General features: G+C 33.8%; 1 protein-coding gene across 5 annotated transcripts in view; it reads left to right on the top strand.

Moving 5' to 3' along the window:
- Positions 1 to 14,769, top strand: part of SLC25A36 (solute carrier family 25 member 36) — a 41,000-nt gene extending 26,231 nt beyond the window's left edge. For 4 of the 5 annotated variants that reach the window (XM_055086517.1, XM_007115455.4, XM_055086530.1 and 1 more), the window contains 3 exons: positions 6,965 to 7,031; positions 9,873 to 10,162; positions 12,258 to 14,769. In XM_055086517.1, coding sequence (XP_054942492.1) covers positions 6,965 to 7,031; positions 9,873 to 10,162; positions 12,258 to 12,451 — 551 coding nt within the window. In that variant the 3' untranslated portion in view covers positions 12,452 to 14,769. The remainder of the gene's footprint in view (positions 1 to 6,964; positions 7,032 to 9,872; positions 10,163 to 12,257) is intronic. The other variant, XR_008618042.1, reaches the window with a different exon arrangement.
- Positions 14,770 to 17,961: the final 3,192 nt, after the last annotated feature.

The following is a 17,961-nucleotide window of genomic DNA, read 5'->3' as shown; positions in this document are numbered from 1 at the left end:
CATGTACTTTAGAAATTATTTTCATGGCTTTTTATATTTAGTAATTGTTGACTGACTCATTGAAGTTTTAAAGCTGGAAGGTAAAGCTTTAAAGATCAAGGTGGTGAAATACTCTTTACCAGTGAAGAGAGAGATCTTGGGCAAGTTAGGTAATTTATGTGAATCTCCATTACCTTATTCATGTAATGAGTGGGTTGCTCTACATAGGTTTATGTTTTGAGAATTAGTTCTTTAATACCACAGAGATCATCTAGTTACAACTAGAATTTTTTTAATGTACTTTTACAGATGCTGAATACAACTAGATATGATTTTTCCCTCTACAAATTTGAGTGTAAAGTTAGTGGCTAATTTCAAACTACATAACCACTGTATTAGGGTCTTTAAGAATATATTTCTGGATTACCAGTGTTCATGTTTTTGTTTCTTAACCCCAGAAAATTGTAAAGAAATGTTAATCTTTCTTTTTTGAAAGAATTGATGCCAAGAAAGTAGGTAAGCAATTATTTTAAGTTGAGGATAGTTATATATTCAAGTATTACAAATTTAGAGTTTCAGAATATCTTAATTCCCACTGGAACATCTTTTTTCATTGGAATATCTAATCAGAATTTATTACTATATTTGTATCACATTGCAGAGAATTTCAGTGGAATTGTCATTTTGTACTTTTTTTCTCAAATGTGTACAAATGTTAACTCATAGTTTTCAGTTTTTATTTATACATTGATTCTATTTCCCAACTTGAATTTTGGTAAATTGATAGTCTTATACTTGTTCAGAGAGTCTTGCACTATTCATTTATTGTGTAATTTGAAAATACTTCTTCCATTTGTTTGCAGTTAGATTTTTCTGAGAACTATGCCTTCAGAGCTTCCTTGCACTATTCATGAGCAATAACATTTAGCTTTGCAGTTTTTATACATAGCTACATGGTTGGTGAAACTGAATGGTCCCATGCAGACTTGTTAAGGTAGCCTTTTGCTCCCTTCATTCTTGTAAGAATCTAGACCAGACTGCATTGGTTTTTCTTCAGAATAATTTTTAGAGGTCTTCAAAATATGAATTGGGGGTGCAAAGTGCTTAGAGGCAGTCATGTGAAAACTTGTTTTTTAACTGGCTATTCAAAAAAAATGCTAACCTTGTCACTTTATCATAAAAAATGCACTAAAATACACCACTAATGATAGTGTCTGCAAGATTTTGCCACATTAAATAGCACATGCATTAAGCTTTAGTAACATACCTTGTATGTAGTTTTTATTCCAAGTAACCTCTCAGTTCAGTTGCATTTTGTATTTTATTAATATGAACTTGAGTGTTTTAGATACTAAACCTTTTTAATTAAAAGGACAGTTTGTTTAAAAGCCATCTTATTTTCTTTTGTTTTAGTATTTCAAGGGAATAGTATAAGAATTTGTAAACCTCTCAATTTGAGCTATGAATTTTCATACATTGAAAAATTTTTTTCTAGTTGTGAGGCTATTTAATCAAATTAAGTAATGGTAACTCTGTTTTACCTGCCTTCCCTCCACCCCCACCCCGTATGACATTTGCCAGACTAAGTGTATCTTAGCTATTGAGGGTATTTATTTTCTTGAGAGTTTCTGTGTGTTTTTGTTAAAATGAATTTGCATATCCCTCTATATACACCTAGACACAGGCGTGTATACAAAAAAAAATAGTATTACATTTCTTCTTTATAGTAACTCCCAATTTTCAAAAGTTTTTATCTGGGTTGTATATACTTTTCTATACAACAGTACAGATTTAAAAGAAATGAATTCTGATTTTTATTGGATTATATATTCACACAGTGATTGCTTAATTTTTTCAATACCAACAATGTAATTGTTTAACATTTACTACATATCTAGTGGGTTTTATTTGCTTATAGCATTCACTGTTATTTTTCAGGATACATTTTCTATTTGACTTATTATTAAAGGTTAAATTTTTACTCATTAAGTAGAAATTTTGTCTTGCATTATAAAATATTCTTTTAAATAATTTGTCCATGGCAGTTTATTTAGCCAAATGGATGGCTAGACGTTTTGTGTGTTTGTATGTAAACATTCTTCCTGTTTTTTATTTTGTAGAGCACAAGAAACTGAATACAAAATAATCCAAAATATTTCATAAAAATGGATGTGCAATATTACTGATCATAGTGCAAAAGGTGAAAGGTACTATTGTAGCCACCTATACTTTATTTTTTTTAAATTATAGTTACAAACTGAAGTTACTTGAATTTTCTATTTTTGTTTTATTTATTTATTTATTTATTTATTTATTTATTTTTATTTTAATTCTTTTGGCCGTGCTGCGCAGCTTACAGGATCTTAGTTCCCCCACCAAGGATTTAACCTGGGCCCACAGCAGTGAATATGTCGAGTCCTAACCACTGGACCACCAGGGAACTCCCCTGTTTTTGTTTTTTTAGATTTACTAAGTAGGCTGATGGTTAAGGAATAGAAAATTGTGATTTCGGCTCTGAGCATGGTAGATAATGGTAGGAAAATGGGATATGATAATCCCCTCTAAATGTTTTCTTAGATTCCCCTTTGACAAGGTTAGCATTTTTTCTTTAAGGCAAAATTGATCTTCTTTTAGGTAAGTATTTGGACTCTGAAACTGCTACAGATGGCAGAATTTTCAGTACTCGGTACTTTTTAAAAAAAATTATGGCCCATTCTTATATTCCTTTCTTTTTCTTTTTTAACTTAAAATTTTCAAAAAGTTAGATCTCACAGTAAATATTTCTCAAATCCTTCCAATGGGATTCATTTTGTACACATGTTTCTGATGAGGTCACTGCTTGTTGTTATGATACAGAAAAGCCTGTGTCTATTTTAGGCATTTACTGTACATTTCTCCCGAGAAAAGAGTGAGATCGTGTCATCTCATGCTCCCCATCCGCAGGTCACTTCCTGTAGAAATATGGACTAACTTAAACCTCGTGAGTACTGATCTGAGCATCTCTTGCAGCCTCTAGTTATAAGAAACACACCCTGGGAATTTATAATAGCTGTGGAATTAATAGAAGGCGGGAAATGAATTTTTATTTCCTGAATTTGTGTGTGCATTATCTGAGTATTTTATAAAACTTTAATTCTGATTCCTTTATAATATTCCTTCTAGAAGGAAGAATTGGGTAACTTTTCATTCATCGTGTACTAAAAGCTTGGGGTCGTTAGCTTGGCCATAGTAGCCTTGACCTCCAAAGAATTCCTTAGCAGTATTTAAGATTTACATAGCTATAAATGGTATCATGCCGTTCGACAGCTTTTAGAAAAAACAGTAGTTCTCTTCGCTTAGCATAACGTATTTTAAAAGTTTAATACAGTGCTTTCTAGTCTCTTGTCTGTTGATACTTGGCTTTCTACTTTCTTGCAAAAACATTGATCTTAATACCTACCATTACTTTCCAAATATGGGACAAGAATATATAGGATCTTGTTTGTTTTAGTTTTAATTAGGTTTTTTTCGGGGTTTTTTTAGTAGTTATAATATATTTTTCTTAGAAGGTTAGGTGGGCTTTGTTCTTACAGAAGTTAATTGAAATAAAAAGTACTGAAAATGCAATACTACAGGTATCACTCACTTAATGAAATAGACATTTTCAGCAAGTTTACTATAACCAGGATTTCTGTTAATCTGGTTTTTAATTGGTTTACATTATCAAATGGAATATTAGATGAAACAAAACTTTTAAAATTGCATTTTAAAAGTTTTTTTTTTAACTTTCTAATAAACTATTAACTATACTAATAGTATGGCCAGTATACTGCCATTGTGCTTTGACTGACTGTTGGAGCAGCAACATTAATTCTTCTTAACCTACAAATAGATTCTTCATATACTTCTAAATCAGTTTTAATGTTTAATGGGGTGCTCAGAGTATTAATATGAAATAGCATATTATCAAAATGTCACAAAATTTAAATGTCAAAATAAAAAGTAATAGGAAATTTCTAAATTTCAGGGGCACCATCCCCAGTATCTTTGTTTGTCTTAAAAGGAGTGGGAAGATATGTTTAACTTTGACTGTTTGTCAACTTCAGACTGCCTTACCATATATAATTCTAAGCTAGTAATAAATTTTTATTTCTTCCTGCTTGTTTCTTGTTTTGAATTAATAGATTATATTTTTCTAGATTTAATTAGCCTAATAGTGTCTCTATAAGTTTATAATTAGAGTGTCTTTGTTTAAGAGGATGTAATAGCATAAAACCCAAGGACCAGAACTGGTAAAGGACCAATAGCTAAAAACCTGTGGCTTATGCCTTGATTCTTTTGTCTAACTTAATGGTTTGCTAGCAGTTAGGCTAGTGTCTTTATTAAGAACTACCTTGTTCCTGGGAGAGTTGAGCCCCAACTGTAGTAAGCACAAGCTGTATAGATATAAGATGATGACATTCTCTCACTTACCTAAATTTTAATGTGTCATGTTCCATAGGTCAATCTGTGTCTGGAAATGAATTTTAGTTAAGTGAGAAATACCTGTTGTTTGCTTCCTGTTTAGTTTATTAACATGTACAGAGCATTATGGGTATTGAAAATTTTATTCCTAGTAATATCTATAAATATGTATTGTAATATTTTAAAGTTTACACATACGGGGTTTTTTTCAGCCTCTAATTGAGGAATTTGAGACTTGGAAGAGTGTTAATAAGCTTGGGTCCTAAGCTTATATTTTTAGACATAGAACTTTTTTTTTTTTTTTTAAGCTTTGATGCTCATCTTCTTTTCAAGTAAAGTGTAATAAATTGAATGAGATTTTTACGTAGACAGACTGCTTTTTTAAAAGTTGGATATTAAGCATTCCCAGTTTTAGGCTTTCAAAATTTAATAAAAAGCAAATGTTTTTCTCCTAAAATTTCCACATAATAATTAATAAAAACCATTGTGAGTAATGCAGAGTGTTTTGTTGGTTTGTGCTGCTAAGCAGATTTTTACTAATAAACTCCTAATATTACTGTATAGACATTTAGCTAATGCACATATTTAAGTTTAAAATAAAGAATCATTAAATTAGGCTTATGACCAGAATTCTGATGTCAGGTGCACATTTGCTTTAGAATATAATTTGAATATCTTTAGTTTGACATTTTCACTGAGAAGAATGGGGTTCAAGAGGAAAAAAAGTGAACTCCATAACTTTATTCTCAGTTAAGCCAACATGCAAGAAAAATCTTTTCCAAACAAAATATTTAAACTGATCTGGTTTCATATTTTTCTTCTCTTTCCTTTTATCAAGAATATATGCATGAAAAGAACTTTTTATTTGAAACATCTTCCTGACACTCTGTCCAACACATTAAATTTTTCCTAGTTTAGTACTGGCTGATGCTTACAAAATTGTCGGTCCCTTTCTAGTTTTATATTATGTATGTATGTAGTATTAAAAGCACTTGAGAAATGGAGACTATATAATCATTACAAAATTATTGAAGGAGTTATTAAACCAAAGTTATTTCAGTTATTTTGCTTGATAATAGAGTCAGTTTGAGCATCTCTTTGTGAAACATCTGGCTGTTTCCGCAGTATTAATATAGTGGATTAAGGGAGTAAAATTTGTTAGCTAATTATCTGACATTATAGAAGGGAAAAGAACCTGTGAGACTAAATTCTACTTTGTAAACAATTTAGTAAAATTATTTTGCCTTTGTAGATATACCCATACTAACTTTGAAAGTGAAAAAAGGTTTATGATTAGTTCTCCACTATATGTTAACTAAAAAAACAAATTACTCCTAAGTGTACCCCACAGCATTTTTGTTCCTGAAAGTAGTTTACTAATATTAAATGTGCTGGTTATATTTCAAAACCTTTCTAAAAATAATGTGCTTGACCCGCTAGTATTTGATAGCAAGTATTAAAAATTAAGATCCTTAGACATTTCTGCATGTAAGTTTTCACTGAATTTAAAGGCCAAATAAATAAATGTAGGTTGATGTAAGTTCTGTCAAGTTTGTGTAGTGATCTTAAGTGTTCACAAGTATTATATGAAAATCCTGTTTTGTATAGATGAAGCAATCTTCATAAATTTCCATCATCAAGATTGCATTTCATGTGCTGCTGTTTTCCCACAACACTAGGAAGATAGCAAGTAAAAGATATGCACTAGCCTAGAAACATAACTGTTCCAGAGATCTTACTTTACTACCTGGAATGAGCCATCTTAGGGGACCACCCTTCTGCACTGATAGTTAATACATAGTACTTTAGTTTTAAAGTAAAATAGAGCTACCTTCTACCTTAAGTTTCTCTCTTCAGTGTCTATAAAAGTAAGAGGGAAGTTCTGATTTGTAACTTTTTGAACTTCTAAGTTTTTGTATGTTTTTAAGTGGATGAAAAATAGATCTGTCCTATTAACCCTAACAGAAACCTTATCTCTGTGATACCATTATTTTAACAGTATTAGTAATTGTGTGCTTATAAAAAGTATTCACAAGGCCAAACAACAGTTCTTTCTGTTGTACAATCAACTTAAGATCAGATATTGGTAAATGCGGACGTTTATGTAGACTCCATTTTGAACATAGTGATTTGTGATTTAGTTGGACCCCAAGTAGCTATTGTAGAGTTTGCATGCTAAAAAGCCCTAGAATACACAAAATTTCTATGTTTCTTTGCAGAAATGGGTTTCTGAATTTAGCTTAGAGAGTAGAGAGTGCCACGCATAGGATATTCTGAATATGTTGGAAGAGGAGTTTACATGTAATCAGATTTTGCTCTTAAAAGAATCTTTTAGTTATGGTCAGAATTTGAGACTGATTTGGAAATAAAAAGTACAGATGTTCATGGTTGATTGTAAAATAAAAGTGTAAAGCATACATCAGTTGATAGTTTAAATATTTATATATTTTCTTTAATATAGATTTATATAGTTTTAAAAATCTTGAAGTTAATAGTGTGTTCTTCATTTTTACCAGAGTTCATTTTAAACATGTTTGTTTAGGTTTTACCGCAATCACAGCGACCAACCCCATTTGGCTTATAAAGACTCGGTTACAGCTTGATGCAAGGTATGTTAATTCATTAAAACAAAATTTGTTAAAGTTGGCTTCAACTAAATTTCTTCTATAAATTTGTATCAGTGAGATCTCAGTGCCAGGTATCTAAACATTTTTTCCCTTCATTTGCTGCTGATTTTTTTTGTTTTGTTGGTTTTTTTGTTTGGTTTTTTAGTTTGGTTTTGAAACTTGGATGTACCATCAGAGGCAAAAGTGACATTAATAGTTGACAGTATGACAGTTTCTAGGAAAGAAAGTATATTATGCATTGTGTTTTTCAGTAAAGGAAGAAGAAAGAAAAAGGACATATTAATCTAGCCCAAGCTGTGATACTTCCATTCATTCCATGTGTGATTATAATCGGCCTCCTAACACCTAAATAAACAACATGATCAATGAGTCTAGACTGAGTCTTTAAGGATCATTGCTCAAACTCATGAACCTTGTACCCAGAGCGTTCTGGCGTGGAATTTAGCTCTCGTGTATTCATGGACTTCATCTGTTACCGCCAGCCACTTTATAGCAGCAAGATCATTCATTCAGTGCATCTATAATGAGCAGGTACTGGTAGGTTCTAGAGATATGCCAGGAAACAGTTGGGACCAACTTTAAATGGAATAGTCAAGGGATGGTTTTTTGAGCCCATTTTTAACCAGAGGCAATAGCAAATCTCACATATCCTAAGTTTAGGGCCTTTGATGTATTCTGGGAGCTGAGAAAAGGCTAGAAGCAGTGTGGCTTAGAGTCCTGCCATCTCAGCTCCTGTTGGCCTTCAGAATGGAGGACAGGGAAAAAGTAACACTTTTAAGTAGAGAGATGACCTTATCTGATGTATTATAATAATAATCATCACGATAGTTTTGAAACTGTTTAGCCTTTCAGTCTGGAGTAGACTGTGTATAACAGTTTTCACTGTTTTTTATATTTTAGGGTTTGGGAAGTCTAGTGTAGATATCATAGATTATAAATAAAACTGATCTAAGAAATCATTAACAATTATGCCTGCTTAAAGCTCTGTTTTCCACGTCCTGTCATGTGGAATTGTATGCTATTTGGAGACCTGACAAGCAATGTCTAATTCTTGTTTCATCTAGAATAATTTTCAGTGAAATCTTAAGTTGAGTGTTGCAACAGGACTCAGAGTTTATCTCCTAAAGCCAGAGATCTGAAAGGTAATGGTAGGTAAGCCGACCCAGAGGTTAAAAAGTATGAGATGCCAGTCCCTACTGTACTGTGATAAACTACCAGGGGCATGCTTCAGTATGCTATAGGGTGGATTGTAGGTGATCCCGGAAAAGCGTGGATTAAAACTCTTTAATGCTGTAAGTGAAAAAAATAGTAAGCCAGCACAATTTCCTAGGCTTAGGGGTGGGGAAATGGGATGGGGCCGGGGTAGTAGTGAAAGGTTGATTTGAGGACGCTCCCTTACAGCACAGATCAAGAACAGGGCTGATGTGTTTGCATATTGACCTTGAGGACTCACAGCCTTTGACTCCTTGTAAGAAAGGATTTGATAGCAGAAACTAATTACAGTTGGTTGCATGGATCATTCAACTAAGAAGCAATTTATTCAGTACCATTAGTTGAGGATAGTCATTGATTCAAGACAATTATTAGTTTATAAAATTGGAGGAATCTGTAGGTTATCAGATAGGTGTCTTAGTTGTGGTTTTATTTTGTTATGTTATCCAGTTGTATATAATTTATAAATAGTTTTCTATTTCTTTTCCCATGGGTGGCATTTAAACCCATTTCTTACAGATAAAGTTGGGGGAATCATAATGAAGGTAATAAATATTTTTACAAACTCAAAATTATGTAGTTGTAAAAGAGTAGATGCTGCACCCTTAAGTAGCACTAAGGAAGTTTTCTTGGGCACAATGCTTCATAAATACTTGATAACTGTAAAAGTCCTCATTCACTATTTACTGAGGTGAAAGATATGGCCATTACCTTCAAAGGATCATAGGAAATTTGATTTAAAGTCACCCAGTCACTTTTGGGAAAGAACTGGGTGGGCTTGGAAGAATCCCCCAGGTACACAGAAATTAGCTTAATTATACTCCTTGCTTTGTGATAGTCTATTGTCATTGGTGTCTCAGTCATTTTTTTTTTTCCCCTGTATTGGATCTTTGTTGCAGTGTTCAGGCTTTCCCTAGTTGTGGCGAGCAGGGGCTACTCTTTGTTGCGGTGTGCGGGCTTCTCATTGCGGTGGCTTCTCTTGTAGTGGAGCACGGGCTCTAGGCGCGAGGGCTTCAGTGGTTGCGGCACACGGGCTCTAGGGCGCAGGCTCAGTAGTTGCAGCGCACGGGGCTTAGTTGCTCCTTGGCATGTGGGATCTTCCCGCACCAGGGATCGAACCTGTGTCCCCTGCATTGGCAGGCAGATTCTTAACCACTGCGCCACCAGGGAAGTCCCAGTCATTCTTTTTATATATTATTAAATGCGAAAGACTCAGCTTACTTAGAACTACATTTAATATAATGTGAGGGGTTTTTGTTTATTTTGTTCTGTTTTTATCTTGAGCTGCAGTCACAGTGTGTTTGAACACAGTCACAGTGGATTTTGTTGCTTATTCATACAGTCAGACTTCAGTGAAACTGAAGATTCAAAGTAGTTATTTTGCATTCAGTAAAATAAACTACTTATATGTTACCTATCTAATAAGACAAATTTGGGACAGAAGAATAGGTAATCTAAAATGAATGTTTTAAAATTCTGATTTTACTTCCTCATGAATTAAAGAGGGTTATTCTTTAGTAGAGTGGCATATTTCTATATATTTTATTTACTTTATTTAAAAACCTATACTATTTTATTTTTGTTAATAAGGTTTTCCCTTTTGCTTTTCAGGAACCGTGGGGAAAAGCGAATGGGCGCTTTTGAGTGTGTCCGTAAAGTGTATCAGACAGATGGACTTAGAGGATTTTATAGGGGCATGTCTGCTTCATATGCTGGCATATCAGAGACTGTTATCCATTTTGTTATTTATGAAAGTATTAAGCAAAAACTACTGGAATATAAGATTGCTTCTACGATGGAAAATGAAGAAGAGTCTGTAAAAGAAGCATCAGATTTTGTGGGAATGATGCTAGCTGCTGCCACCTCAAAAACGTGTGCCACAACTATAGCATATCCACATGGTAAGAGGACTTGAATGTGTATGGGTAATCTTCTATTAAATCAGAAATATTTTCCCACCCCAGCCAATGGCCAACTTTTTAGAGTATTTATAATTTTACTGAATTACAGTATAACTAAATACAGTTCACCGTAATGGGATTAAATCTGTATGAGTAACATAAGGCTGTTTTAATAGGTCAGTATAGGTATGCTGTAGGAGCATGGTGGTGATTTAGCACGGGCTCTGGACAGTCAGATTTCGGCCCAGAGTCAGATTCCAGCCAGGTGACTTGGGCAAGTTTCTGTTTTTTAAAAAAGTATGAATGTAGGTGCCATACTAGATACTTTATTATTACATACATATATACAGTATACATTATTGCTAATCCACACAAAAATCATGCAAAGTACTTATAAGTCTAGAGGTATGCCAGAACATAACCAGAATTGTCTTCATTCTCAGATGGGAAACCAGAAATGTTAAGATTAAGTAACTTGCCCAAGGTCACATAGCTTACTCAGTGGTGGAGTTCAAATTTGAATTGAAGTCTATAATCCCAAAGACCAAGTTATTTTACATTGTTTCATGTTGGCAAATAAGTATATATTAATGATTTTTAAAACTTCTGTTTTTTAAGTTTTATAATATTAGCCTGTTTCATTACTAACTAAGAAAACCACTTAAGAGTTTCTCTGTAACACGCTAGGGGTTTTTTTGTAACATTTTTGTTGTTTTGTTAAAGTGTAAACTTTGATTTTGGTATGTTTGAGCTTTAGTTTGGTTTGGGTTTTTCATCTAAGTGCTTCATTTTTGTTATGCTGATTAAAGTTTACAGTCACCTTTGTAAAGCTAAGGCTATGTGATTTAAGCTCTGTCAGGAAAAATGAAATACAACTAGAAAATGAGTATTTGCTCTAAAACGTAATTTATGAATAAAACCAGCAGCATTGGGTAGGTTCGGGCCTCCTATGGGAGGTCTAAGATGGTGACCTGCTCAAGTGAGAGAGAGAGAGTGTTTTGGAGTTGCAAGCACCCTGTCTCTTCATGTGAGATGATGTCATTATAAGAAGAGGTACAGTTTATAAACAGTATTTTGGAGTGAAATATGTAAATAATATATATAATATGTGACCTGCTCAAGTGAGAGAGAGAGAGTGTTTTGGAGTTGCAAGCACCCTGTCTCTTCATGTGAGATGATGTCATTATAAGAAGAGGTACAGTTTATAAACAGTATTTTGGAGTGAAATATGTAAATAATATAATATTATATATGGCCAAATATATAAATGACATGGACATAGGAGATTTCAATTGTTAACATTTGCAGTGAAAGTTACTTTCAGCCATTTCCCTCAGGCCCATCAGGAGTATTGTGTTGAAAAAGTTTGAAAAATAATGGGTGTGGAAAGAAGAGATTCTTCAGTTGAAACTCTTAATTCTTGTCCCAGCCTCTGCCTTCAGCTGACTAAAACTTCTTCGTAGCCCCCATTTCTTTCTTTACCTTTTAAAATGAAGAAAAATTAGACTAACCTTTAAGATCCTTTTCAGCTCTAAAGGTTTGTAATTTTTGCCTGGTTGCTTCCCAGATGCGGCCTTTTAGCTGACACTAGTATTTTAAACATTTTCAGACTTATCCACATGAAATTTCATGTTGGTGTATATGGACCATTGTGAATAAATTAATAATTCTATTTTTTCATTGTAATGTCCACTTCTTAGAAATATTTCCTGCTTGTTTCTCACTGTATCTCTCTGTATTCATCTTTGATACCACCTCTATTCTCTTTCCAGCTTTACCTTTATTTATCACATCTATTCTCCCTTTTATCTGTATCCAGTATACAGCTGATACTTTTGTTTATTCTGTCTTTTACCATTCAGGAACCTATGAAATTTTATAATTAGTATATGTGATTTTAGCCAGCTAGCTTAGGAGTTTGGTGAAAGACATGGCTATGGTAACTAGTTTCAATAAGTTGCACATTAAAAATTACTCCTCATTTATCCTGAGCTTACACTTACAGTCTGATAAATGGGATGTGTCCAGTATTAGGAGGGTATAAAGATATCACACTGGTGTTTAAATAAAATGACTTTATTTTTTTCCCATACAGAAGTTGTAAGAACAAGACTGCGTGAGGAGGGAACAAAATATAGATCCTTTTTTCAGACACTGTCTTTGCTTGTTCAAGAAGAAGGCTATGGGTCTCTTTACCGTGGTCTGACAACTCATCTGGTGAGACAGATTCCAAACACAGCCATTATGATGGCCACCTATGAATTAGTGGTCTACCTGCTCAACGGATAGCACCACCAGGCTGCTGTACTATAAAGAGGGAAGACCAAAAGATACAGTGGACCATGGAGTACCGAAGCCAGCTTGGTGGACAGAAGGAAAATAGGGTGGGAACACGGAACTATACCTAAGTGGAAGTTTGGTTGTAGGAATTAAAGTAATCATAACCACATTACTTAGTCTTTTTAGTAATGTGAAAAAAACCTTGGCTGCCTCCAAGAAAAAGCCTTTAGAAGCGCTCGTTCTTCAAAATTGCCATTTTCTCTGCCATGTCCACAGGACACAGTTGGCATTTTGTTGATTTATGGCAATCAGAGTATAGTGTTTATTCCATGAGCACTTTTCCAGTCTTCTAGACAGAGCCATCTGTAACTGTATAACTATCCAAAGATAGTATTGACAGTCATAAATTTCTAACTTCTGCATAATTCCTATAAAATTGAAAAATAACAATGATAGTAGTATTTTCACATTTCCTTGAGAGGATCTGGCACTATATTTTAAAGTTAATCATTTGGCATTAGTAGTCACTCTTTTTGACGACAAATGAAGTAGTGTCTAAACAGGTGTTTATTTGTAGCTTTAAAATGTTTTGGTTTCCACTGCTCACAGGTGCTTTTATGTTTAGCATAATGTGAACACTTAAATTGTTCATTAATGTATCAACTCAAATGGTAATAATTTGGGACACAATAAACCAGTAAAACCAGTAAAATGTTGATTCTTGGCCATTTCAGTGACTTGAGCTTGTCCTCTTATCTTTTCTAACCTAATGATACATGAATGAATGCAGTGTCTTTTCAATGACTTATTAATTATGAACTTGAATTATCCCCTACCATACCTAGGTATCATTTTCTTAAAGTGGAAAAAATTTACTGCTTCTGAATCTTCTCTATTTGGTTTCACATTAAGAATTTGAACCTTTGAATTATTTCCAGAAGCTCTGCATACATTGCATTTATTTAGTAGAGAAAATGGTAATTTTCAGCTTTGTCCTTATGAGGTGTTTTCTTTTTTTAAGGTGACGTTATAAATATCTGGGGCAGCATAAACATTAGAGAAGAAGGGCCCTCTGCAATCTGATTGGGCAGGTAGTGATCCTAATTAACTTACAGTTTTATAAATGAACAAACTGCTTTGGACAAGGAATTTATTCCATCCGACTTTCTTGAATGGTAAATCATAGAAAGATTCAAGTTAATTCAGATTAAGCGTGTTAACAGGATATAGCTTTTACATTTTGCTGTTAAGTTCAACTGCACCTTTTAATACTTTAAATGTATTATATGTATGGCCCTTATGAAGATATTTGCTGTAATTCAATTAAAAGACTTTCGCTTATGGATGTTGCTATACTGGTGTATGAAACTTATACAATTAAACTCCAGTGTGGTAGTCATTTCAGTATACATGAACTGTACATTTTGTGCAATGGCTTTATCTTAATGACTTTTTGTGAATGCACTTTGTGGCCTTTTGGGAGGGAGGGTGAGAGTAGGAGAGAATTCCCAAGTTAAGATTACTTTTTTAAAGTATTGGTTATGTATTAGGCAGAAACAGTGTTCATAACATTTTTCTGGGATTTAGGTATATTTTGGAGATCTTTACTATAAATGTTTTAAGTATTCTTATGTACACTGTAGTGCCCCTAACATATAAAAAATCATAGCATGTCATTGCAAGCTTTCTCCACTGTCACCAGTGAGACACAGTGCCCTCTTAAATTCCTACACCTTAACTTCCTTGCAATCAACAGTAACTGGATGTTTTTGAGGTGCTTCGATTGGAATTTAAAATATTCCAATCTCTTTGGAGACCAAAGGCAAATTCAGTTTCATTACCTTTGGGATTATTCATACCTTTTATGGTGAATTTCAGCTTTGACATTTATTGTGAGGAACATGCCCCCTTCCCCCAAAAAACAGTAATGGGGTTTCTAACTTAAATCTGTAAAGAAAGTGTCAATACATAGTGTTTTCATTTTCATGTGCCACTTATACTGCCTAATACAGTGCAATTTGCCTTGTGAAGATCTGTAAACATTAGTTGTATTGAATGTCAGACAGAGACTCTCTAATCATAGTGATCTGCATACCCCACAAATGATTAAGAATGATATAAAAACCAGCAGCTAAGGAACATCTTATTTAGTTGTAGCAAATTCATAACAAGTGTCCTTCAAGGATGAACTCGTATTCTATTCCTGTTTGTATTTGTATTGACCCTTTAGTGCATTTTTTTCAGCTTTTAAAAGTGAGTATATTTATGTGCTGGAAGGAAAAGATCTTAGAGTCTCACACTTTGTTTCTTTGTGCGACAACTGGAAAGGAGCAATGAAATTTATTTTGTTTTTTCCCCCCAAAGTACAATCTGCCATAGTTTATGTTTGACAAAGATAATGTAAAAAGAAAACTTTATATAAAAATTGTACATAAAGTTTGTCTTTGAAACATTTCTTTGGAGATTTTTTTTAATTGATGCAAATGTTAAAAAAGAAAAACACTTAAAAAGCATTGGACTTCTTTTTTAAACTGTGTTTTATTTTCATCTGTTTTCTATCAGATAGCTTTTTATTTCTAGTGTAGAGGTAGTCAGCACTCTTCAAATTGGTATGTACTTTTATTGGAGAATCGTCTCAGAAAATTGAACTTTTCAGGTTAAAGCAGTACGTACTGAAAGAACATACTCATAGAGCAGCAGTTAAGAACTCTGGTACTTGCAGCTCACAGAAGCAGTTTACTAGATTTCAAAGTCAAAAATCTGAGAATGACCAACCTGTGATTGTGGGGTACCATACAGTGCTTTTAAATCCAGGGGAAAAACTGTATCACCAAAGCTTTTGTCTTGGTTTTCCTTATGTATGTAATTTCATGGAACCAGTCCTACTAGATGGGACCCGCAAGCAATTGATTTTTTAACTCTGACACCAAGAGAGAATATCATTACATTATTTAACCCAGCCTTTTGTCTCCTAAAACCAAATGCCCATTGTGGAATAGCATTATTCTATTAGGACCAGCTGAGTTTGGGTTGTTAAAAATAATGAGTGTTTACTCTTACTGGAGTATAAATATGTCAGCATTTTTAGATTTTGTTTTAGATCACTAAAAATACTGATTTGATCTTGAAGGACTTAAGTGCTAGGAATCAGTTTATCCTTTACCCTTCCAGCATTGTTCCTGCTGTCTTGTTGATTACATGCTCTTCTGCCTGGACTCTTAGCACTATAGGGACCCCTTTGGGGCTGGTAAATAATAGTTCAGCCTTTTTCTCCTCTAGTATTGATCATGACTTTAACATTCCTAAGAATATAGATGTTTCTAAATGATTTAAATTGGAAGGGGATTTTAACTATATAAAAGTATTAACACAATGTACTAACTTTCGGCCCACACAAATCTCCATTGTGCCCTTACATTTCTCAATCTACACTCTGCTTTTTATGCTACTCCTTTTAGAAACTGAAGATTCTAGTTTTACTCAGTTAATAAACTTTTTGAATGTGTACCCTTGCATATGTGAACCATTAAATTATGACCTGTCAGTCATAGCTAAATAATCAACTTCAAAGAGTTGATATCCTTTGACCATTTATGTGAGATTTGCTATTGAATTCCTGTATGTGGCTGTAAATTATGTGCATTTACTCTGTATTTATGTTAACTAGCTGAATTTTATTTGAATTGTTAAAATTCCCAAAATTAAAATATGCATATGAAAATCTGGTGTTCGTGTTTCAGTTTTTCTATAATGTATCCTAACACTCTGGTATGGTGAGAATGTAATCGTACTTTCTTAGGATTAATGTGTAGAACAAAAGTGCATTGCCATTTTTTTCAAGTTAAGTGTTAGGGTCCTACCTGGTAGATCTAGTGATAGATGCCTCTAGGAATTGAAAGGTCACATAATCCCACTCATAGTTCAGGAAGAAATTTCTGTTCTTGCATATTTCCCGCAGGTTTGTTGATCTGTAAATCCAGTACTTTTCCTGTATCAAAATATCTAACTTGCAAAGAATATTTGAGAAATTTGAGCCTGATTAGGTTATTTGATTGACTCCTCCCTAGCTTGTAATTTTTTTTAATAGTAGGAGCTTTTGTTTGTTTTAATTTCAGCCTTTGGGAAAGCTAAGAATATTAAAGGTAAAGAGCTGGAAACTTGTTATAATAACCAAATGAATCCACATATGATAGATTGAAATACAAGTGACACAGATGTAAGTGTTATGTAGTGCCTACCCACTTTATATTTTGTCTGTTTTGTTTTTTTAGGTTTTCCCAAATTGTAGCAACCGTCGAACCACCTAGTTTTGTTAGTAAGGAAACCAGGACAAATTTGTCATGTTCCATTTCTCAACATAAAGCTGAAATTGTTTGGCCTCCTGACAGTACTCTTTCCACTGAAGACTGAAATGGTGGGTAGAGTGAAGATACTGGCAAAATAATGGTATGACTTAGCTCAAGTGTCCCAGGTTTAAATTGTGTGGATGTGTGTTCATTACCAAATATCAGGATCTGTGATAGAAGAAGGAATCTGTGAGTTAATGATTTCTTAAGGTTCAAGTGTGACATCTGTACAACTGATAGGCAAGCAAGCAAAGTGTAGTTAAATGATTTCCTTTGTTAATTTTTTGCATTGCACAGACCAGCTGACTATCTTTATATATGGAGTCAACTCAGTGAATTTGTAGAGTGCTATGTTTATACAGTGATTTCATGTGATTTCCCAACAGCCTATAGGGTGAATAGACACATGATATTTAAAGGGTTGTTAGTTACAGCTGGTCTTTTTCAATTTAGGTGTTCATGTTTACTCACTACACTATGTTATTCATCAGCACTTGAGGTGACACTGAGATGATTTTAAAAAAAAAAACTAAAAGATAGATGGGGATTGGCTTAGAATGAAACATTGGGGAGTGATGAGAAATGGAGCTCAGTAAGTAAACTGGAACAACATGGCCTGTCTGTCTTTGAAACTGATCTATATAGAGCTTAGATTACATCCTGAGGCTACTGGAACAGCAGTGGATTTTTTTTTTCCCCAAAGCATCATAGAAAATCAGACTTAACAAATAGGTTCAGTTTGTCTTAGATGGGCAGCCCTCAGTTATACTACCTGTGAACCTCAGGGATGTCATATTTTCTCTGAAGTGTCATGGTGATTAATTCTGTTAGAAAAATCTGGAAAGGCTGCCTGGAAAAAAATAGCATTTTTACCCAGACTTTGAAACAGGGATGGAAATATGGGCTGGTACAGGGAGGGGTGTTCCTTGAAGTAAAGATCAAAGCTTTCTAATAGCCCATTAGGAAAAATAACCCATTTTCTTTTATTCTTCTCTGGGAATTGATTCAAAAGTAACTGTCTTGACATTTTGAAACTAGTGGTAGATCCAGGATTCTAAACCTAGTCAAATTCAAAGGAGCTCATTACATCTAGCCCAACAAAATTTAGTGGTAGACCCTCGTTTTCTGTTATCCAGTTCCCTACTCTTAAGAGCACCTCATAATTCCTCCTTG

Source organism: Physeter macrocephalus, chromosome 1, assembly GCF_002837175.3.
Source record: "Physeter macrocephalus isolate SW-GA chromosome 1, ASM283717v5, whole genome shotgun sequence".
NCBI lineage: Eukaryota > Metazoa > Chordata > Mammalia > Artiodactyla > Physeteridae > Physeter > Physeter macrocephalus.
The sequence above is the reverse complement of the archived record's forward strand: the minus strand, read 5'-3'. Positions and strand labels throughout refer to the sequence as shown.